Consider the following 23583-nt stretch of genomic DNA (forward strand, 5'->3'; position numbering starts at 1 on the left):
ACCTCTGCAGTGCTGCCGTCTCCTGTAGCGCTGCATGGTTCTAAGCTAAGTTTCCTTTCCTTTTTCTGTTCTCCTAGTTTTTGTCCTCAGGTTTGAAGTGTCTGTGTTGTGCAGCTGGTCTGGTCTGTCTCTAGACAGTTCAGGCTGCACCCACCAGTAAATGGTGGAGGCTCACAAAGACATACTCAACACACAAGTTTCTGAACTCTGCATGAGGGTTTCTCCGACGAAGTGAGGGCCGTGAGGCACAGCTCCCCGTCCCCCGGTGACCCTGCTAGGTCCACCTTCTTAGGGAAACCCTCTGCAGAGGAGCTGACAGAGCCAGGAACTTGTGAATTGTGTGTGTCCACTCAGGCATCATTCATACTTGTTCTGTAGGCAGTTCCTGTCAGAAGGAGGAGGCACAGCAGGAGCGTCGGGGGGCGGAAGACGGTGCCTCAGTGCCTCTCTCCTTCTGACATTGTTAAAGAAAACCCAACAAATTTATAATTATTTATATATTTACATGTAGGTAATGTCCTCAAGTTCTGTATAACCACTTTTTCCTCTCTCTGTGTGTGTTTCTCGTCTGTTGTTGTGTGTGTTTGTGTGTATTTGTCTCTTTCAAACAGGTGCCGGTCCTCACCTCTGCAGTGCTGCCGTCTCCTGTAGCGCTGCATGGTTCTAAGCTAAGTTTCCTTTCCTTTTTCTGTTCTCCTAGTTTTTGTCCTCAGGTTTGAAGTGTCTGTGTTGTGCAGCTGGTCTGGTCTGTCTCTAGACAGTTCAGGCTGCACCCACCAGTAAATGGTGGAGGCTCACAAAGACATACTCAACACACAAGTTTCTGAACTCTGCATGAGGGTTTCTCCGACGAAGTGAGGGCCGTGAGGCACAGCTCCCCGTCCCCCGGTGACCCTGCTAGGTCCACCTTCTTAGGGAAACCCTCTGCAGAGGAGCTGACAGAGCCAGGAACTTACGAGTTGTGTGTGTCCACTCAGGCATCATTCATACTTGTTCTGTAGGCAGTTCCTGTCAGAAGGAGGAGGCACAGCAGGAGCGTCGGGGGGCGGAAGACGGTGCCTCAGTGCGTCTCTCCTTCTGACATTGTTAAAGAAAACCCAACAAATGTATAATTATTTATATATTTACATGTAGGTAATGTCCTCAAGTTCTGTATAACCACTCTTTCCTCTCTCTGTGTGTTTGTTTCTCGTCTGTTGTTGTGTGTGTTTGTGTGTATTTGTCTCTTTCAAACAGGTGCCGGTCCTCACCTCTGCAGTGCTGCCGTCTCCTGTAGCGCTGCATGGTTCTAAGCTAAGTTTCCTTTCCTTTTTCTGTTCTCCTAGTTTTTGTCCTCAGGTTTGAAGTGTCTGTGTTGTGCAGCTGGTCTGGTCTGTCTCTAGACAGTTCAGGCTGCACCCACCAGTAAATGGTGGAGGCTCACAGCGACATACTCAACACACAAGTTTCTGAACTCTGCATGAGGGTTTCTCCGACGAAGTGAGGGCCGTGAGGCACAGCTCCCCGTCCCCCGGTGACCCTGCTAGGTCCACCTTCTTAGGGAAACCCTCTGCAGAGGAGCTGACAGAGCCAGGAACTTGTGAGTTGTGTGTGTCCACTCAGGCATCATTCATACTTGTTCTGTAGGCAGTTCCTGTCAGAAGGAGGAGGCACAGCAGGAGCGTCGGGGGGCGGAAGACGGTGCCTCAGTGCCTCTCTCCTTCTGACATTGTTAAAGAAAACCCAACAAATGTATAATTATTTATATATTTACATGTAGGTAATGTCCTCAAGTTCTGTATAACCACTCTTTCCTCTCTCTGTGTGTTTGTTTCTCGTCTGTTGTTGTGTGTTTGTGTGTATTTGTCTCTTTCAAACAGGTGCCGGTCCTCACCTCTGCAGTGCTGCCGTCTCCTGTAGCGCTGCGTGGTTCTTAGCTAAGTTTCCTTTCCTTTTTCTGTTCTCCTAGTTTTTGTCCTCAGGTTTGAAGTGTCTGTGTTGTGCAGCTGGTCTGGTCTGTCTCTAGACAGTTCAGGCTGCACCCACCAGTAAATGGTGGAGGCTCACAGCGACATACTCAACACACAAGTTTCTGAACTCTGCATGAGGGTTTCTCCGACGAAGTGAGGGCCGTGAGGCACAGCTCCCCGTCCCCCGGTGACCCTGCTAGGTCCACCTTCTTAGGGAAACCCTCTGCAGAGGAGCTGACAGAGCCAGGAACTTACGAGTTGTGTGTGTCCACTCAGGCATCATTCATACTTGTTCTGTAGGCAGTTCCTGTCAGAAGGAGGAGGCACAGCAGGAGCGTCGGGGGGCGGAAGACGGTGCCTCAGTGCCTCTCTCCTTCTGACATTGTTAAAGAAAACCCAACAAATTTATAATTATTTATATATTTACATGTAGGTAATGTCCTCAAGTTCTGTATAACCACTTTTTCCTCTCTGTGTTTGTTTCTCGTCTGTTGTTGTGTGTGTTTGTGTGTATTTGTCTCTTTCAAACAGGTGCTGGTCCTCACCTCTGCAGTGCTGCCGTCTCCTGTAGCGCTGCATGGTTCTAAGCTAAGTTTCCTTTCCTTTTTCTGTTCTCCTAGTTTTTGTCCTCAGGTTTGAAGTGTCTGTGTTGTGCAGCTGGTCTGGTCTGTCTCTAGACAGTTCAGGCTGCACCCACCAGTAAATGGTGGAGGCTCACAAAGACATACTCAACACACAAGTTTCTGAACTCTGCATGAGGGTTTCTCCGACGAAGTGAGGGCCGTGAGGCACAGCTCCCCGTCCCCCGGTGACCCTGCTAGGTCCACCTTCTTAGGGAAACCCTCTGCAGAGGAGCTGACAGAGCCAGGAACTTGTGAGTTGTGTGTGTCCACTCAGGCATCATTCATACTTGTTCTGTAGGCAGTTCCTGTCAGAAGGAGGAGGCACAGCAGGAGCGTCGGGGGGCGGAAGACGGTGCCTCAGTGCCTCTCTCCTTCTGACATTGTTAAAGAAAACCCAACAAATGTATAATTATTTATATATTTACATGTAGGTAATGTCCTCAAGTTCTGTATAACCACTTTTTCCTCTCTGTGTGTTTGTTTCTCGTCTGTTGTTGTGTGTTTGTGTGTATTTGTCTCTTTCAAACAGGTGCCGGTCCTCACCTCTGCAGTGCTGCCGTCTCCTGTAGCGCTGCGTGGTTCTAAGCTAAGTTTCCTTTCCTTTTTCTGTTCTCCTAGTTTTTGTCCTCAGGTTTGAAGTGTCTGTGTTGTGCAGCTGGTCTGGTCTGTCTCTAGACAGTTCAGGCTGCACCCACCAGTAAATGGTGGAGGCTCACAGCGACATACTCAACACACAAGTTTCTGAACTCTGCATGAGGGTTTCTCCGACGAAGTGAGGGCCGTGAGGCACAGCTCCCCGTCCCCCGGTGACCCTGCTAGGTCCACCTTCTTAGGGAAACCCTCTGCAGAGGAGCTGACAGAGCCAGGAACTTGTGAGTTGTGTTTGTCCACTCAGGCATCATTCATACTTGTTCTGTAGGCAGTTCCTGTCAGAAGGAGGAGGCACAGCAGGAGCGTCGGGGGGCGGAAGACGGTGCCTCAGTGCCTCTCTCCTTCTGACATTGTTAAAGAAAACCCAACAAATGTATAATTATTTATATATTTACATGTAGGTAATGTCCTCAAGTTCTGTATAACCACTTTTTCCTCTCTCTGTGTTTGTTTCTCGTCTGTTGTTGTGTGTGTTTGTGTGTATTTGTCTCTTTCAAACAGGTGCCGGTCCTCACCTCTGCAGTGCTGCCGTCTCCTGTAGCGCTGCGTGGTTCTAAGCTAAGTTTCCTTTCCTTTTTCTGTTCTCCTAGTTTTTGTCCTCAGGTTTGAAGTGTCTGTGTTGTGCAGCTGGTCTGGTCTGTCTCTAGACAGTTCAGGCTGCACCCACCAGTAAATGGTGGAGGCTCACAGCGACATACTCAACACACAAGTTTCTGAACTCGCATGAGGGTTTCTCCGACGAAGTGAGGGCCGTGAGGCACAGCTCCCCGTCCCCCGGTGACCCTGCTAGGTCCACCTTCTTAGGGAAACCCTCTGCAGAGGAGCTGACAGAGCCAGGAACTTGTGAGTTGTGTGTGTCCACTCAGGCATCATTCATACTTGTTCTGTAGGCAGTTCCTGTCAGAAGGAGGAGGCACAGCAGGAGCGTCGGGGGGCGGAAGACGGTGCCTCAGTGCGTCTCTCCTTCTGACATTGTTAAAGAAAACCCAACAAATTTATAATTATTTATATATTTACATGTAGGTAATGTCCTCAAGTTCTGTATAACCACTCTTTCCTCTCTGTGTGTGTTTCTCGTCTGTTGTTGTTGTGTGTTTGTGTGTATTTGTCTCTTTCAAACAGGTGCCGGTCCTCACCTCTGCAGTGCTGCCGTCTCCTGTAGCGCTGCATGGTTCTAAGCTAAGTTTCCTTTCCTTTTTCTGTTCTCCTAGTTTTTGTCCTCAGGTTTGAAGTGTCTGTGTTGTGCAGCTGGTCTGGTCTGTCTCTAGACAGTTCAGGCTGCACCCACCAGTAAATGGTGGAGGCTCACAAAGACATACTCAACACACAAGTTTCTGAACTCTGCATGAGGGTTTCTCCGACGAAGTGAGGGCCGTGAGGCACAGCTCCCCGTCCCCCGGTGACCCTGCTAGGTCCACCTTCTTAGGGAAACCCTCTGCAGAGGAGCTGACAGAGCCAGGAACTTGTGAATTGTGTGTGTCCACTCAGGCATCATTCATACTTGTTCTGTAGGCAGTTCCTGTCAGAAGGAGGAGGCACAGCAGGAGCGTCGGGGGGCGGAAGACGGTGCCTCAGTGCCTCTCTCCTTCTGACATTGTTAAAGAAAACCCAACAAATTTATAATTATTTATATATTTACATGTAGGTAATGTCCTCAAGTTCTGTATAACCACTTTTTCCTCTCTCTGTGTGTGTTTCTCGTCTGTTGTTGTGTGTGTTTGTGTGTATTTGTCTCTTTCAAACAGGTGCCGGTCCTCACCTCTGCAGTGCTGCCGTCTCCTGTAGCGCTGCATGGTTCTAAGCTAAGTTTCCTTTCCTTTTTCTGTTCTCCTAGTTTTTGTCCTCAGGTTTGAAGTGTCTGTGTTGTGCAGCTGGTCTGGTCTGTCTCTAGACAGTTCAGGCTGCACCCACCAGTAAATGGTGGAGGCTCACAAAGACATACTCAACACACAAGTTTCTGAACTCTGCATGAGGGTTTCTCCGACGAAGTGAGGGCCGTGAGGCACAGCTCCCCGTCCCCCGGTGACCCTGCTAGGTCCACCTTCTTAGGGAAACCCTCTGCAGAGGAGCTGACAGAGCCAGGAACTTACGAGTTGTGTGTGTCCACTCAGGCATCATTCATACTTGTTCTGTAGGCAGTTCCTGTCAGAAGGAGGAGGCACAGCAGGAGCGTCGGGGGGCGGAAGACGGTGCCTCAGTGCGTCTCTCCTTCTGACATTGTTAAAGAAAACCCAACAAATGTATAATTATTTATATATTTACATGTAGGTAATGTCCTCAAGTTCTGTATAACCACTCTTTCCTCTCTCTGTGTGTTTGTTTCTCGTCTGTTGTTGTGTGTGTTTGTGTGTATTTGTCTCTTTCAAACAGGTGCTGGTCCTCACCTCTGCAGTGCTGCCGTCTCCTGTAGCGCTGCATGGTTCTAAGCTAAGTTTCCTTTCCTTTTTCTGTTCTCCTAGTTTTTGTCCTCAGGTTTGAAGTGTCTGTGTTGTGCAGCTGGTCTGGTCTGTCTCTAGACAGTTCAGGCTGCACCCACCAGTAAATGGTGGAGGCTCACAGCGACATACTCAACACACAAGTTTCTGAACTCTGCATGAGGGTTTCTCCGACGAAGTGAGGGCCGTGAGGCACAGCTCCCCGTCCCCCGGTGACCCTGCTAGGTCCACCTTCTTAGGGAAACCCTCTGCAGAGGAGCTGACAGAGCCAGGAACTTGTGAGTTGTGTGTGTCCACTCAGGCATCATTCATACTTGTTCTGTAGGCAGTTCCTGTCAGAAGGAGGAGGCACAGCAGGAGCGTCGGGGGGCGGAAGACGGTGCCTCAGTGCCTCTCTCCTTCTGACATTGTTAAAGAAAACCCAACAAATGTATAATTATTTATATATTTACATGTAGGTAATGTCCTCAAGTTCTGTATAACCACTTTTTCCTCTCTCTGTGTTTGTTTCTCGTCTGTTGTTGTGTGTGTTTGTGTGTATTTGTCTCTTTCAAACAGGTGCCGGTCCTCACCTCTGCAGTGCTGCCGTCTCCTGTAGCGCTGCATGGTTCTAAGCTAAGTTTCCTTTCCTTTTTCTGTTCTCCTAGTTTTTGTCCTCAGGTTTGAAGTGTCTGTGTTGTGCAGCTGGTCTGGTCTGTCTCTAGACAGTTCAGGCTGCACCCACCAGTAAATGGTGGAGGCTCACAAAGACATACTCAACACACAAGTTTCTGAACTCTGCATGAGGGTTTCTCCGACGAAGTGAGGGCCGTGAGGCACAGCTCCCCGTCCCCCGGTGACCCTGCTAGGTCCACCTTCTTAGGGAAACCCTCTGCAGAGGAGCTGACAGAGCCAGGAACTTACGAGTTGTGTGTGTCCACTCAGGCATCATTCATACTTGTTCTGTAGGCAGTTCCTGTCAGAAGGAGGAGGCACAGCAGGAGCGTCGGGGGGCGGAAGACGGTGCCTCAGTGCGTCTCTCCTTCTGACATTGTTAAAGAAAACCCAACAAATGTATAATTATTTATATATTTACATGTAGGTAATGTCCTCAAGTTCTGTATAACCACTCTTTCCTCTCTCTGTGTGTTTGTTTCTCGTCTGTTGTTGTGTGTGTTTGTGTGTATTTGTCTCTTTCAAACAGGTGCCGGTCCTCACCTCTGCAGTGCTGCCGTCTCCTGTAGCGCTGCATGGTTCTAAGCTAAGTTTCCTTTCCTTTTTCTGTTCTCCTAGTTTTTGTCCTCAGGTTTGAAGTGTCTGTGTTGTGCAGCTGGTCTGGTCTGTCTCTAGACAGTTCAGGCTGCACCCACCAGTAAATGGTGGAGGCTCACAGCGACATACTCAACACACAAGTTTCTGAACTCTGCATGAGGGTTTCTCCGACGAAGTGAGGGCCGTGAGGCACAGCTCCCCGTCCCCCGGTGACCCTGCTAGGTCCACCTTCTTAGGGAAACCCTCTGCAGAGGAGCTGACAGAGCCAGGAACTTGTGAGTTGTGTGTGTCCACTCAGGCATCATTCATACTTGTTCTGTAGGCAGTTCCTGTCAGAAGGAGGAGGCACAGCAGGAGCGTCGGGGGGCGGAAGACGGTGCCTCAGTGCCTCTCTCCTTCTGACATTGTTAAAGAAAACCCAACAAATGTATAATTATTTATATATTTACATGTAGGTAATGTCCTCAAGTTCTGTATAACCACTTTTTCCTCTCTCTGTGTTTGTTTCTCGTCTGTTGTTGTGTGTGTTTGTGTGTATTTGTCTCTTTCAAACAGGTGCCGGTCCTCACCTCTGCAGTGCTGCCGTCTCCTGTAGCGCTGCATGGTTCTAAGCTAAGTTTCCTTTCCTTTTTCTGTTCTCCTAGTTTTTGTCCTCAGGTTTGAAGTGTCTGTGTTGTGCAGCTGGTCTGGTCTGTCTCTAGACAGTTCAGGCTGCACCCACCAGTAAATGGTGGAGGCTCACAAAGACATACTCAACACACAAGTTTCTGAACTCTGCATGAGGGTTTCTCCGACGAAGTGAGGGCCGTGAGGCACAGCTCCCCGTCCCCCGGTGACCCTGCTAGGTCCACCTTCTTAGGGAAACCCTCTGCAGAGGAGCTGACAGAGCCAGGAACTTGTGAGTTGTGTGTGTCCACTCAGGCATCATTCATACTTGTTCTGTAGGCAGTTCCTGTCAGAAGGAGGAGGCACAGCAGGAGCGTCGGGGGGCGGAAGACGGTGCCTCAGTGCCTCTCTCCTTCTGACATTGTTAAAGAAAACCCAACAAATGTATAATTATTTATATATTTACATGTAGGTAATGTCCTCAAGTTCTGTATAACCACTTTTTCCTCTCTCTGTGTTTGTTTCTCGTCTGTTGTTGTTGTGTGTTTGTGTGTATTTGTCTCTTTCAAACAGGTGCCGGTCCTCACCTCTGCAGTGCTGCCGTCTCCTGTAGCGCTGCATGGTTCTAAGCTAAGTTTCCTTTCCTTTTTCTGTTCTCCTAGTTTTTGTCCTCAGGTTTGAAGTGTCTGTGTTGTGCAGCTGGTCTGGTCTGTCTCTAGACAGTTCAGGCTGCACCCACCAGTAAATGGTGGAGGCTCACAGCGACATACTCAACACACAAGTTTCTGAACTCTGCATGAGGGTTTCTCCGACGAAGTGAGGGCCGTGAGGCACAGCTCCCCGTCCCCCGGTGACCCTGCTAGGTCCACCTTCTTAGGGAAACCCTCTGCAGAGGAGCTGACAGAGCCAGGAACTTGTGAGTTGTGTTTGTCCACTCAGGCATCATTCATACTTGTTCTGTAGGCAGTTCCTGTCAGAAGGAGGAGGCACAGCAGGAGCGTCGGGGGGCGGAAGACGGTGCCTCAGTGCCTCTCTCCTTCTGACATTGTTAAAGAAAACCCAACAAATTTATAATTATTTATATATTTACATGTAGGTAATGTCCTCAAGTTCTGTATAACCACTTTTTCCTCTCTCTGTGTTTGTTTCTCGTCTGTTGTTGTGTGTGTTTGTGTGTATTTGTCTCTTTCAAACAGGTGCCGGTCCTCACCTCTGCAGTGCTGCCGTCTCCTGTAGCGCTGCATGGTTCTTAGCTAAGTTTCCTTTCCTTTCTCTGTTCTCCTAGTTTTTGTCCTCAGGTTTGAAGTGTCTGTGTTGTGCAGCTGGTCTGGTCTGTCTCTAGACAGTTCAGGCTGCACCCACCAGTAAATGGTGGAGGCTCACAGCGACATACTCAACACACAAGTTTCTGAACTCTGCATGAGGGTTTCTCCGACGAAGTGAGGGCCGTGAGGCACAGCTCCCCGTCCCCCGGTGACCCTGCTAGGTCCACCTTCTTAGGGAAACCCTCTGCAGAGGAGCTGACAGAGCCAGGAACTTGTGAGTTGTGTGTGTCCACTCAGGCATCATTCATACTTGTTCTGTAGGCAGTTCCTGTCAGAAGGAGGAGGCACAGCAGGAGCGTCGGGGGGCGGAAGACGGTGCCTCAGTGCCTCTCTCCTTCTGACATTGTTAAAGAAAACCCAACAAATTTATAATTATTTATATATTTACATGTAGGTAATGTCCTCAAGTTCTGTATAACCACTTTTTCCTCTCTCTGTGTGTGTTTCTCGTCTGTTGTTGTGTGTGTTTGTGTGTATTTGTCTCTTTCAAACAGGTGCCGGTCCTCACCTCTGCAGTGCTGCCGTCTCCTGTAGCGCTGCATGGTTCTAAGCTAAGTTTCCTTTCCTTTTTCTGTTCTCCTAGTTTTTGTCCTCAGGTTTGAAGTGTCTGTGTTGTGCAGCTGGTCTGGTCTGTCTCTAGACAGTTCAGGCTGCACCCACCAGTAAATGGTGGAGGCTCACAGCGACATACTCAACACACAAGTTTCTGAACTCGCATGAGGGTTTCTCCGACGAAGTGAGGGCCGTGAGGCACAGCTCCCCGTCCCCCGGTGACCCTGCTAGGTCCACCTTCTTAGGGAAACCCTCTGCAGAGGAGCTGACAGAGCCAGGAACTTGTGAATTGTGTGTGTCCACTCAGGCATCATTCATACTTGTTCTGTAGGCAGTTCCTGTCAGAAGGAGGAGGCACAGCAGGAGCGTCGGGGGGCGGAAGACGGTGCCTCAGTGCCTCTCTCCTTCTGACATTGTTAAAGAAAACCCAACAAATTTATAATTATTTATATATTTACATGTAGGTAATGTCCTCAAGTTCTGTATAACCACTCTTTCCTCTCTCTGTGTTTGTTTCTCGTCTGTTGTTGTGTGTGTTTGTGTGTATTTGTCTCTTTCAAACAGGTGCCGGTCCTCACCTCTGCAGGTCGCCAGTCTGTCGCAGGGCCAACACACAGGGACAGACAACCATTCACACTCACATTCACTCGCACATTCACACCTAGTGACAATTTATATTATCCAATTAACCTATCCCCATAAGCTGCATGTCTTTGGACGGTGGGATGAAGCCGGGGTACCCGGAGAGAACCCACACAAACACGGGGAGAACATGCAAACTCCACACAGAAAGACCCTGGCCTGATGGTGGAATTGAACTCAGGACCTTCTTGCTGTGCGGCAACAGTGCTAACCACCGTGCCACTGTGCTGCAGAGCTGTACGTTTTAATTTGTTTCCAAAACCCCGCAGTCAGGACATGCTACATTGTATTTAGATGGAAGCTAGCGAGCTAACTTCCTGCTAACTTCTCACTCTGTTAAATGTCGTAAATTCCGTTTTCACGGATGCCTGGATGTTAAACTCAGTTGTTACACCTGGTGTTATGGAACGCCAGGACTGCCATAATGAATTAATTAAATACACCATTAAATAATTAATTAAATGTGGCAATAATTAATTAAAATCGGAAATAATTAATTACATAAATATTTACGACACATGCTATTAATTAATTATTTACACATTTAATTAATTATTTACACATTTAATTATTTATTTATTTCACATTTTAATTAATTATTGCCACATTTAAATAATTATTTAATGGTGTATTTAATTCTCTATATAATAATATAATAATGTATTTAATTCCTCCTTAAACATGTTTTTAATGTTAGTTATAATTCAGAATTGGCGACTGAAACACGTAGGACACATAAGAACATCAGGAAATAAAACACCGATAAATATAACCTCAGTAAAAGAAGTCAGCGGGGGTTATTACAGCTGTGTACCGGGGCCTGCGCTTTGTCGGTGGTAATAACAGCTCGATTGCTTGCGAGGCGACCGGGTTTGCCGTGAGACTGGGCAGACATCTCCGAAATCATCGAAGCACTTTTGCAAAGAGGCTGTATCTTGACAAACCGACCAGACACATGAAGATTAAACCACCAAAATATTAAAACGGTATTTGGTGACACACAAACAGAGTTTAGTTTAGTTCTGTTAGTTTCCACAAGCTGGCTGTTGTGTGCTAAAAACAATGGCCACCAGGCCAAAGCAATGGTTTAGCCTCGATCAGCATTAGCCCCGCCCCCTGAGTTTGATGGGTGAGGCTGACAGATAAAATTATTTCATGGTGAGACCTGAAGGAGTCAACTGTGCCAAAATGAATTAATTAAATACACCATTAAATAATTATTTAAATGTGTCAATAATTAATTAAACTGTGTAATTAATTAATTAATTAATTAAATGTGTCAATAATTGATTAATTACGTGTGTCGTAAATATTTATGTAACTTACTTATTTCCGATTTTAATTAATTATTGACACATTTAATTAATTATTTAATGGTGTATTTAATTAATTCATTATCGCAGTCCTGGCGTTCCATATGGTAGAGCAGAACCCTGATAATTTTATTAAAGATGAAAGACTTAAGACAGTGTTTGAACTCTCAGTAATGCCACAGTGATCATTTGATATATGGACCTGCAGCAGAGTTTAGGCCCAGACACGGCTAGTGACGTCACTTTGAACGATCGGATAATTATTCACCCCTAATTAGAATTAGCCGCTAATGGCAGCATTATTTGCATTAACTCCTCACATCGTTATAATGCAAATAATGCTAACTTGCATTGAATTAGACTGCTGTTATTAGCTAATGCTATTTAGCAGTAGCTGCTCACATTGTTATAAAGCAAAGGAAAACGATATGAGCATTAGGTTCTAATGCGTATTTGCCTTAAATTAGACATAGGTGCTAATAGGGGCCTACGTCAGCTCAATGTTGTGATGCCGTTATTAGTTAATAACGGCAGCCTATTTAGCATTAGCAGATAATGTTGACCTTGGCCCACTGGAAAAGTTCAGAACTAAAGATTTAGGAGTGTTTCTCGATAGCTCTTTCTCATTTGAGAAACAAATAAATTCTGCTTTTAAAACCAGCTGTAAGGTTTATATTGTTGACTGTCATTTATGCTTAGAAATATTTACTCATATATGCTTAGAGTTGTATAATCGATTGCATGATGATAGAGGTTTGATCCTTAGTAGTCTGTAAAAACTCTGTGTGCCTTCCAGAGTGCTCTGGCATGCACACCACAGTCTTCTATATCTGCTGTATTTAGATTGAAATGTCTGTATTAACAGTTCTATAACCTTCTTCTGAACATGAATGGAACACTGTAGAAAATGAACTGTTCTTCTGAACATGGCTTCTCTTGCCTACTCCTTGCTGCTACAGACCTGGCAGCGTTTCCTCTCGCATAGCCGAGCCAGATTTGGCCTGAGGGAGGAAGCAGTTGCGACCCTCAGTATGTCTTGAAGATGATCATCCGTAAGTCTGGACCTGTACTTGGACTTATTGAAGTTCAAAGTGGAGAAGAGCTTTTGGCACAAGTATGTGCTACCAAAAAGGCACATGGTCCGCTTGAACATTCGGGAAAGCCGAGGGAAACTAGGGCTCAATCCTCTCAAAAATTGTCCAAGCTTGTCTGCTTTTCCACTCACCTCCCTGAACTTTGCTTTGAGTTCAGAGTTGCACTGCAGCTCAATGAGCTCCATTTGAAGCACAGAAGGGGCATCTTGCACATCAAAGGAGAAGGGGTCCGCAAAAATGTGAAAGGTGGCTCTGTGTGTCTTGAAGTCAGCAAATCTGTGATCAAATTCCTCCTGTAGCCTCAAAATGACATCAACATACTCGTCAGCACTGAATGGTGTGCCTGCATCCACGAGTGCCTTGCATGCTGGGAAGTGGCAAAGGTTTGTCTGAGAGAGCTGAGCTTTCCAGAGCGCCAGTTTTGTGGAGAATGCTCTCACGTTGTCATAGGCAGCACTGACAAGTTGCCCCTGGCCTTGTAACGTCTTGTTCAGTACATTAAGCTCATGTGTCATATCAACAAGAAAAGCTGAGTCCATGAGCCATTTGGGATCAGTTAGCACAGGAACACTAACTCCATCCTTCTCCATGAAGGCTTCACTTCTGCTCTCAACTAAAAAAGTCTCTTTAATACATTTCCCCTGCTGAGCCAACGTACCTCAGTGAAGTCGAGCACATCCCCATATTCTGACTCCATTTCCTCTAAAAAAGCACAGAACCTTCGGTGCTTTAAGCCCCTGGATCTGATTTGGTTGATGCATTTCACAACAATAGACATCACATTGTGAAACTTCAGGCATTTGCTGCAAAGGACCTGCTGATGGATGATGCAGTGCAGAGCAATGGCCTCCTCCACGCCTCTGTCATGTTTGACATCAGCAGGACTTTAAAATGAGGAAATGCCGGGCGGGCGTTTCCCCACACCTGACCCTCATGAAGACTGAAAAGACAAACAAAGTAAGAACAAATGACTTAATCTGTAACATAATAAGATGTAAAGAAACATGTAACTGAGTATTCAGCTTCATTTGCAGAATGTTTGATTTGCCAGCAACTGAATGCTTCCACACACAAACCCGGCATAGTGAGTGAAGCAATGTTACTTAACAAATAGCAAATCATAGCAAATACATAGAAACAGAATAATGTGTTTAATATGCAAAAGAAGAAGTAGTAAACACATATGGGACAAATGGAGACCATTGCAGCTCATCCACCAGTGGGGTAAAAAGAGCAACCAAGAAAGTGGCAGCCTGCACGGCCACAGATGTGCTGGAGGAGCTAGAAGCTCTACCCATGGAGAAACTCCTGGAGAACCTTGCTAAGCCTAACAGGGGACAGGTACTTCTGCCCAACCTGGCAGCCACAAAGTGAACTCATTTAGGTAAAGATAACCACATGCACCTAACCAGCCTGCACCAGCCTGACATTTCTTCCTCCTAAGTAAAAACGAATGGATGGATTGAACTTAGAGTCTCAGCTCAGTTTTCTATTTTGACCACCTACACCCCAAGATACTCTTTTAAAAAGTGTTGTTTTCAGATCCCTTTGAAGTTCATAAAGGGCCTGTTCATTTTCATTCAGATGTTTTATTACATAAATGTTACTGTTTTCTTTTGATTTATGCTCCCACTACACTGCACCTCTACAAACAACAATGCCACGGACTGTCAGCTGCTTTTACATGCTGTGAACATGAGTAGGTTTGATCAGAGTTTCAATTATCAAAGAAAAGACAAACTGAGCAAAAAGAAGGAAAAAAAGACCAACTTCTTCCCAACTGACAAGAAAAATACTCGTCATGTTTTCATAATAAAGGATCAGGCTCCCCATTTATGACAGCTTGGACCAATAATGTATGTTACACTGATGCTACTGTAGAGACAGGGTCAACATCTCTATTTAAATATAATTAATATGCAAAACACAATAAAAGTTATACATGAATTATTCATTATTTTTACTATTGATAAAATTCATGTATACTAATCAAAGTTATACATGAGTAACGACATTATTAATAATGATTAATAATAATAATTCTAATGCCAACATGATGACTGTTCATAGCTCCTGCTTTGAAATACTGAACTTAAACATTGACCTGATGAAAGATCACAATTCACAGTGGCCCACTGTCAGAATCATTCTGAATATAAACTCATCGAGTTAATCTGAACCTTTCTCAAATGTGCTGTGAATAAATGCTGCTGCAAGCCACTGTGGGAAAGCTGTGTTATTATCATGGAAACATCTGTGACACATTCACAGAGGACGAGGACACAAAGGGACGACACGCAGAGGCTGTGTTAAAGTCAAAAATCCAAATCTTTAGTCCTAAACAGGCAGTGGTTACAAACAGGAAGACGAGCAGTCCATTAAACAGTCTACAGGGTCAAACATACAGAGAATTCAAACAGCTATTAAAAACAAATAACTGGACACTGAAAAACTTCAGTGATGTGTGAGGCACCAAAGGGAAGCAGCTGAGTATATTCAATGAATTATCTTCAAATACAAAGACAGAAACTCCTACAGGCAGCATGCAAACTGAGCAGGATACACAAAGATCAGAGATTACAAAATAAATCAGAAAAGGATTTCAAACTTACTGAGAGCAAGGCCTCTGTTACAAATCTGTCTAATAGAAAAACATGCTGTACAGATACAATACGCTCAGTGTTCATGGTCATTTAAAAACTGGCTCTACCTGAACCACTTCAATATTTTATGAAGTCACTGAGTCGACCATTTCTACAGTTTGTTTCCTTCATTGCAGTTAGAGTGCGGCTGGTAAGGATGAAAACACACACAGAGCGTAAATTGTCTTTGTTAGTAACAAACGTCAGCAAAGAAAAGACAAAACACACAAACACTCTCATGATATTCATGAATCATTAGAAAGCATCCAAACATTCTGCTCGTGGACTTTTACAGTCTTATTTGCACTCGCTCATCTTCATAATCATCCTGATCAATACATGACAGGGGAGGCTTTGAGGTAGGCGGGGCTCTCTGCTGATGTCAGCATGAAAGGCAGGACCAGCGTCTGCCACATGTTGGTGAAACATCACAGTACACTGGCGTGGTTTCCTTTCCAGATGTTGGACATTTGACACTTCAACGTTGAGGCCAACAAGAAGACACAGTTTTGGGTCGGGTTGCTGCAGGGTTTCTAACTGAGCAAAAGCAGAAGCACACAGACCAACAGGGATCAGATGCTGAGTGTTAGAGGAACATCTGTGCTGATCACTGAATGCTGCTGTGCTCTCTTGTTGAAGTTGGCTGGTGGGACAGTCTAATAGTGATATCCTGCCCATCGGAGGAGCAGTTTTAAAAACACATGCAATACTTTGTTTGTATTACAGTCACAGTTTATGTTATTTTTGTCCTTTAAAAGTGTTGCTGTACTATAAAGTCCTATAATTTGAGGCTAAAATGGCTCAGAGAGTCTCTCTCTCAGAGGATCTCCTTTGAAAGTGGAGACGGCTTTATCCGCTGATCCACGTCACTTTACCTGGATGTTTTCTTTGAAGCTGGATGAAGACTCCTCTCCCTCACTCCTGCTGCAGCTGTGTGGTCCAGTTGGCCTCTGAGGTCACAGTCAACATCTGTAGCAGAAGAGGGGAAATAAAAGTCCAGGTTACCAAAACTGGGAGCTTTTCCAAAATAGAGCGTAACTGGACTTTTTCAGCCTTACAGGCAGATAGTCGTCTGAAGCTGCAGCTTTTTCTTTTGAGCTTTTTCCAATCTCTGCTCTCGGCTTTCTTTGAGAACATGTCTGCTTTCTTGGCATGGGTCTGTCTGCTGTTGGTGAAGAGACTAAATCCACATACTCGCTACTAAGATCTCCTCAAGTAGTCTCAACCAGATTACAGTTTAAGAGTAAATGTCTCCTGAGAGTTTCACCTTGGGGAGATGCTGTCTTGCTAACATGCAATCATGAGCATTAATCTATGAGGTGAAAAAGTCATTTTAAAAGCTCCAGCCACAAGTTTTATTTCATCTGTGTTTTGGTCAGAGTCCCATCAGACCTCCAGAATGGTGTCAGAGTGTTTTCTATCCACGTGATGAGCACAGGCCTCAGGTCCAGACCTCCACGGGCACCATAGCCTCTTTGGAGCTAATAGGTGCAAGAAGGTTTTGTTGGGATAGGAACTGAAGAGGAAACTGACGAGGAAGGCAAGGATCTTCTTCAGCTCCTCCGAGCCGGGACCTCTTTGTGTAGGCCAGCATTGGCCAGGTAGCCCTCCAGCATCGCTGGATGGCCGACAGTGGAAAACCTAGAGGAGTAGGAGAGAAACAGCAGCTTGGAGCATGTCTTTATACTGTTTAGTTTTTAGAGCCACAGACTTTCTTTTAATGTCATTGTTCAGGATCTATGACTGATTATGTATTTATTGTATTCCTCCATGACTGTGTGACAGCAAGTGGAACAAACCAGCTTCACCTTTGTTGATATGCTTGTAATTTTAATATTGATTAAATGGCCCATGAAATAATAGAAAGCTCATATATGAAAATGTATTTTAAGAAGTAAAATGTTAATCTGAGTACAAAGGAGTACACTCACCTTCTGGTAGATGGAGGTGTAGCGAGCGCTGGTGAACATCCAGGCCTCCTCGTAGAACTGATCACTGATTGGATCCAAAACATCGATGGAGGATCTGTGTAAGCGCTGAGGATCGTCCTGAGGGACAGAACAGAAGGAGAGTGAGACAAGTGAAGATATACTAAACAACACTGTGACATGAACTGAGCCACACACAGTTTGATTCACAGGTGATTGACACATTATTTGACCACGAGCAATCTTTTCTGGTTTGACGCCATCTTTGTAGCCAGAAACCAGCTCTCTCCTCGGCTTCCTCCACTACACGCTTCCCCCACGCCAGTCTCCTCCGTCACTATAAAGGGGAGAGTCATGAGCTCCATCACCCTCACCTGTGCCGTCCAACGTCCCGCCACCAGCCTCCACTGCAGCAGGCCAGAGACCACACCCCTGCCACAATAAGTAAAAGTATATCCTTGCTGTACCCTTAATGCTAAATGTGCTAAATTAACCGCTGCCTTTGCCCCTTTGGGATTATTCTTATGTCACTGGGATGTTGACCTTTGACCTTCACATTAGAGAGATGGGCAGACATAATTAGTGTATGAATTTTAAAGTAACAGGTAATAAAGAGAGTGTAGCAAATGTAGTCAGGTTTATTACTCTGTATCACACATGAGTGCCCGAGGGAGGCGGGGCTGACTGGGGAGACACAGGAAACAGAGAGACAGGGCTGACTCGACATGAAACAATGAAACGTGGGACACGGGAACAGAAACTAAACACAGGCTGAAATGAAGGAAGAGAAAGTTACAGGTTGCATCCTTTGACTTTGTCTCCGTGCCTTTGGGCGATTTTCAGAAGGACAGATGTTTCTGTTCAATTCTTAAATCAATTTTTTCAAACACTATTTTAAAGCTTCTAGAGAGTAAAATATTAATGATAATTATAATAACAATAATAAAAACAAAATCTCTCAGATCCATCAAACCAAGCAGCAGAAAGAACAATAACTGAAGAGAAAACTTTAACCTTGTAGACTTCATTATGTTCCAGCTGCTCTACAGACACTGTGACCTCGAACTTAAGCAGGTCGTAAAGTATGTGCAGCTCAATAACTTCATAATCAATTCAATTCAATCTTTAGTGGCAGACTTCATGTCCATAAAAACAAGACAAGAAAAAAAACACACAACTCCCACACACACACACACACACACACACACACACACACACACACACACACACACACACACACACACACACACAGGGTTTGAGAGTAACGCAATTTCTATTCTGTGTATGTCCTGTACATGTGGCAGAACTGACAAATAAAGTTGACTTGACTTGACTTGACACAACACAAGGTATAAACCATTAAATATATGTATATAAATAAGTATATAAAGCATTTGTAAAAATATAAAACCATAATATACATAAAACACAATTACTTAAAATAAATCAATAAATGAAACAGAGCGCTAAAAGAGGAGCTAGCCTTAAACTAGCATGTTTTAAATGTTCTGCAGTAATGTGATCCAAACCAGAGGATTTATTATCAGACAACCTATGAATGGCTTCATATACTTCACGTGTCCTTACACTTATTGTGTCATTACTCATGTCAAGATTGTCCTCATATGGATCACTTTTTATACAGTTAAACAACGCACTGTAATGCTGTCTCCATGACACTGCAATGTTATCTGCCCCAGAAACACCTTCAACAGTTGATGGTAGAGATGGTTTACAGTTATTAAGAGCTTTCACCTCTTTCCAAAAATCTGCCATATTATTACACAGCATTTTCCAAAGAATCTGCTCTCAGCATTTGCTCATTTTTAGTTATAAAGCGAACAGCGTACTTATATCTGGCATTCGCACATTTTTTCTGTTCAAATTCTGGGCCTTGTTTAGGTCTTCCAGCCATGACCCAACATTTATAAGCTATGCGAGCTTCATCATGGTACATGGATACATGTTCTTTCCAGCCAGGTCTGATGTTAGGTTTCTTATGCTTATATTGTTTATCAAGCAGTGTACCACTTTCATGCAGAGCAGTCACTATATCATCATACATGGAGCAGAGTAAATGTTTATGCACAGCATTCTTACAGTTGACATCCTTGCACAAAATAGCTTCTTTGGGCAAAGAAATGTTGTTCAGATGTATATCGGTATTACTATGATAAGCTAAGAAATCATCTTCACTACAAGCTGAACAGTCTAATTTTACACTGGTAGCAATATTGTTTCCAGTTGTTGCTGGCATTTGTTCCACATTCATAGTAAAACCAAAAGGTATATGATCTGACACAGTTACCTCATACCTGATAGTCATGTTTGCTAAAGCTGCATGTCCATCAGCTGTACAGATACAGTGGTCCAGCCATGATGTACTATGCCAGGCTTCACTTATGTATGTATAGCTGTCTGCAGGCAGTAACACTTTGGTAGACAAGATAAGATTATTAACTTGACAGAAGTGAGTTAAGTGGTCAGCAAACTGAGAACTGCTGTCTGTGAGATCAGCATTAAAATCACCCAAAACATATATACTGTAAGTATCGTTGTCTTGAATAAATGCATTAATAAAAGCCAGCCTACTGAGGTATTCTTGCTCATTTTGACAAGATTCATAGGGAGTATAAATATTAAGAATGATAAAACTACTATTGTTCTGTGTATATTGTATACCAATACACCAGTCTACATCCAGTCTAATGGGCTTTATCACAGGGTCTATTTTTTTGTCCCAAAGCACAGAAACCCCTCCAGGTATTCTGCCTCTGACTATAGCTGTGCTGAGATCAGTTGTTGATTCCCCCACTCCCAAAAAACTTGCATTTAGACAGTTAAGTTTTCCCAGGTCCTGTTTGGACAACCATGTCTCCTGCAAGCATAAATGTCACATTCTGCAAGCAGACTGTCCACAACAATTCGTCGAGCTTTGTCCCCTGCACTCTGTCCCAAACGTAGACCACAACAGTTGTAAGATAATATCCTAATATACATCTTCATGTTGATACGTTGGTACCAGAAGGCGCAGTTATCTCCCCTGCTGGATCCACTGAGCTTGGCACCACCGTACCGGGCTTACGAGGTTCATAAAAACGCCGGACCAGAGCCCCTTCAGGCCAGAGTTCAGGATTGTACATTTCACCCACATCATTACATTCAGCAGTAACCTTGAAAGAGCTGAACCTGCTACGTTTACTAGCAATTTTTTGACAGGTCACATCTCTTTTAAGTTTCTCTCTCAAATACAGAGCAAGAGTTTCTGCATCTACATTCAGGGCAAATATAGTGGCAAACACGCTCACCAATTTAGACCCTGTGGTATTTAGGCAGCAGAACAACTAAGAATAACAACTACAAATAATGTTTTTAGGTTTCTGTTGTACTGCAAGGTTCTGTACAGGAGAACCAAACCAAGAGCAAATATTACGTCTCATTTACACCTGAGCACGAAGAGCCATCAACATTTAGCAAATTGAATCATCTTTGTTTAGATGCAAGAAGAATCATATAGAAATGAAAAAGTAGAAATAGAAATCCAGAGCAAAGATATCCTCTAATTCAGCGTAGCACATGTGCAGCTGCTGCGATTCACGTAAGCATTCGGCTCGTCGCTGTTGCAGATTTTTCTCTCGCTGTTCTGGCTCACAGCGCTGCAAACACAAAAATAAATATCCCCAAAGGTGTGAAAGGGAGCTAATTAGTAAGAGTATTGTTACTCTCCGCAGGAGTAGTCCAGCAGTAGAAATCAGTCCAATAACAAGGTGTGTAACATCTAGCAGGGTGACAGAAAAACCCAGGGTAACTTCTAAGGACCTCAACGTCTCTCTCACATTGTGTTTTTTAAACATGCTTCCATTTGTCACTTCAGTCTTTACTCTGAAATACAGGAAGAGAAATCATGGCTGAAACAATTTCTCATGAAACCAGGGGTGTGGTCCAACAGTCAGTTTGGTGAGGAAGGTTCCTAACTGAGAGAAGTGACCCAGAAGTATCTGTGTAGCAGCCACAATGAATCCAGATCATGAGCTTTATTAACTGATCAAAGTCTCTTCTTTCATCTTCTGTATCATTCAGTTTGCATTGGTAATGCCCATTATTGTAATGCTTTTTTAAGACGAGCAAAACTTTATTTCACTTTGGGTTAGCTGGGATAAGTGATGGATGGAGGGAATTTTACTTCAGCCACAGAAATCCTAAACAGGAAGGAGGAGCAGAGTTACAGTGGATCACTATCCAGCAGGGAAACAAGGTTTATTTCAATTTCTTGGCCATGAGTGAGATTTACTGAGTGGGCAAATTAGGGAGACGACACCATCAGATCCCGAGCCCTCCATGTGTTAATCAAGAGACGGCTGCTGTGCTACATCCATAAATAATGAATAAATTAGGAGCTAAAGCTGAAAGGACAGTTTATTTGTACCATCTTCACGTGAACACATTCAAGAACATCACAGATGAAGAAACATTAAAAACTTCCACACTACATAAAGCAAGAAAAATAGTTTTTCTTTCAGGTGGTTTCAGAAAAACAGAAACATCAAACATCTCCAAGACTCTCTTTGAAAGAACTAAAAACCTTTGTTCTCATGGTCCAATCATGAGTGAACTCCCTGATGAAGCCTTGTGTGCTAAAACATGTCAGAGTTTTAAAGGTTAAACATGAGTTTCCAAAACGTTTTGCTGGAGAACAATGAACTATTTGACTGAGTTTCAATCATTTACAGACGAGCAAAACCAGGACAGAGAAAAAAGGACAAAACTGACTCAGTAAAAAACAGAAAAGAAGATCCCATGTAGATCTGTATTATGTAGAAGTTCAGCCCAGCAACCAGTTCAGTTCAACACAAGTTTAAATGATTCTATCTGAACTCTGTGGAGCCTGATCTCAAGCTTTTTGAGTCTGACACAGAAACCAGAGGATCTTTCTGTGTCTTCAGATTCACTATGATCCAGTGATGGGAGTGATTTCAGCCCTGAGTGATCGCGCTGATGTTTGCACAGAGCAGACAATGAGGTGAATGTTTGGGCACATTGGTAACAGTGAAACAGTTTATTAGTAACGTGGGATCGTTTGTGTGCAGAGTATGAACTGAGATTCCTGAAGCTCTTGTCACACTGGTCACAGCTGTAGTTTCCTTCCATGTGTGCACGTTCATGAATGTTACGATGACCTGACTGTGAGAAGCTTCTGTCACAGTGTCTGCACTTGTGTGGTTTCTCTCCTGTGTGGACTCCTTTGTGTGATTTAAGCTGACCTGCAGTGGTGAAGGATGACCCACACTGATCACAGAGGTGCTTTTTAACCCCACTGTGAATCAGTTCATGTCGTTTTAACTCACTTGGTGTGGAGAAGCTTCTCCCACATTCTTTGCAGTATTTCAGTTTGTCTCCAGTGTGTCTACGTTGATGTCTTTTTAGGGTCTTTTGCCAACTGAAAGTTTTTCCACAGAGGTCACAATGAAAGTCTTTCCCACCACCACAGTGATGACAGGGTTGAGAACTGGATCCATCTGTGTCGCTCTGCTTCTAAACAAAGACACAAAGACAGTGTAAGTCAGTCCTTCAATATTTGTATCCTGAACGTCGCCTGAAATAAAGAGCATCTCTGCAGACGTCCAACTACATTTGACTGTTTCAGTTAACACACTCAGTTTACTGGGCTGCAATAACTACAATACTACCACCATAATACTACAGTAATACTAAAATCATAACTGAAAGGAAAATCTGAATAATCACTCAGAGCTGCTTTTCCATGCAGTAGAATTGCTAACATGCTAACACAGTTTAATGAGCAGAGTTGTTCCAAACAGTCAGGCTAAAATGACAAGATAACAATATAAATACATACCTCACAGTAGCTGCACTTGTAGAGTCTCTTTCTGGTGTGGATCTGTTGGTGTTGTCTCAGGTGATGTGGAGATTTAAAAGTCTTCTCACACAGGTCACATTGATAAGGTCTCTCCTCAGTGTGGGTAAACATGTGTCGTTGTAAGTCTGCGTCTGTTGTAAACTCTTTGCCACACTGTTCACAGCAGTACACATCATGTCTGGTGTGAATGCGTAGGTGTGCATTTCGGCTCCCTCTCTGGCTGAAAGTTTTTCCACAGATGTCACAGCTGTATGCCTTAATTCCAGAGTGGGTAACTAGATGCTTCTGTAAGTGGCTACTGTGAGTAAAAGCTCTGCCACACTGATCACAGCTGTACGCTTTAACTCCACTGTGGATGAGTTGGTGTCTTTTTAGGGAAACCTTGAAGGAAAAAGACTTTCCACACAAGTCACAGCTGAACGGTCTCTCTCCAGTGTGGATGACCTGATGCTGTTTTAGTGAAGCCTTCAGAGTAAAACCCTTCCCACACTCGTCACAGCTGTATGCCTTAATTCCAGAGTGGGTAACTAGATGACTCTGTAAGCTGCTACTTTGAGTAAAAGCTCTGCCACACTGATAACAGCTGTACGCTTTAACTCCACTGTGGATGAGTTGGTGTTTTTTTAGGGAACCCTTCGAGGAAAAAGACTTTCCACACAAGTCACAGCTGAACGGTCTCTCTCCAGTGTGGATG

General features: G+C 44.3%; 2 protein-coding genes across 4 annotated transcripts; both read right to left on the reverse strand.

Annotated features, from left to right (window-relative positions):
• Positions 1-13430: 13430 nt before the first annotated feature.
• Positions 13431-17265, reverse strand: LOC147336888 (phospholipase D1-like). Of its 3 annotated transcripts, none has more exons than XM_086285675.1 (4): positions 17015-17265; positions 16476-16724; positions 15959-16052; positions 13431-15616 (listed from the first exon to the last, which is right to left on the reverse strand). In XM_086285675.1, exons 1-3 carry the CDS (start codon positions 17234-17236, stop codon positions 15999-16001), a joined length of 525 nt encoding a protein of 174 aa, XP_086141801.1. In that variant the 5' UTR covers positions 17237-17265; the 3' UTR covers positions 13431-15616; positions 15959-15998. The 3 variants fall into 3 exon arrangements, with proteins under 3 accessions (XP_086141801.1, XP_086141800.1, XP_086141799.1); XM_086285674.1 differs by having other exon boundaries at positions 13431-15620; XM_086285673.1 differs by lacking the exon at positions 13431-15616 and having other exon boundaries at positions 15787-16052.
• A 2748-nt stretch (positions 17266-20013) lies between these two features.
• LOC147336889 (uncharacterized) lies at positions 20014-23417 on the reverse strand (the record flags this gene model as incomplete). The annotated part of the gene is made up of 3 exons (XM_086286239.1): positions 20014-20126; positions 22357-22543; positions 22869-23417. Coding segments are annotated over 3 exons (849 nt in total), but the record flags the coding sequence as incomplete, so codon positions are not given.
• Between the last annotated feature and the right edge of the window lie 166 nt (positions 23418-23583).

Source organism: Aulonocara sp. 'chitande type north' Nkhata Bay, linkage group LG3, assembly GCF_057382095.1.
Source record: "Aulonocara sp. 'chitande type north' Nkhata Bay isolate Kocher_YH1m ecotype deep benthic linkage group LG3, A_spYH_male_GT1.1, whole genome shotgun sequence".
Lineage (NCBI taxonomy): Eukaryota > Metazoa > Chordata > Actinopteri > Cichliformes > Cichlidae > Aulonocara > Aulonocara sp. 'chitande type north' Nkhata Bay.

Excerpts from the sequence above, each read along its gene's own strand:
- LOC147336888 (XM_086285675.1), bottom strand. The coding sequence starts at position 17,236 with ATGTGTCAATCACCTGTGAATCAAACTGTGTGTGGCTCAGTTCATGTC. Across the intron at positions 16,725-17,014 it reads ACACCTCCATCTACCAGAAG|GTTTTCCACTGTCGGCCATC; the intron begins GTGAGTGTACTC and ends CTACTCCTCTAG. Across the intron at positions 16,053-16,475 it reads ACTCTGACACCATTCTGGAG|ATGTTGACTGTGACCTCAGA; the intron begins GTCTGATGGGAC and ends CTTCTGCTACAG.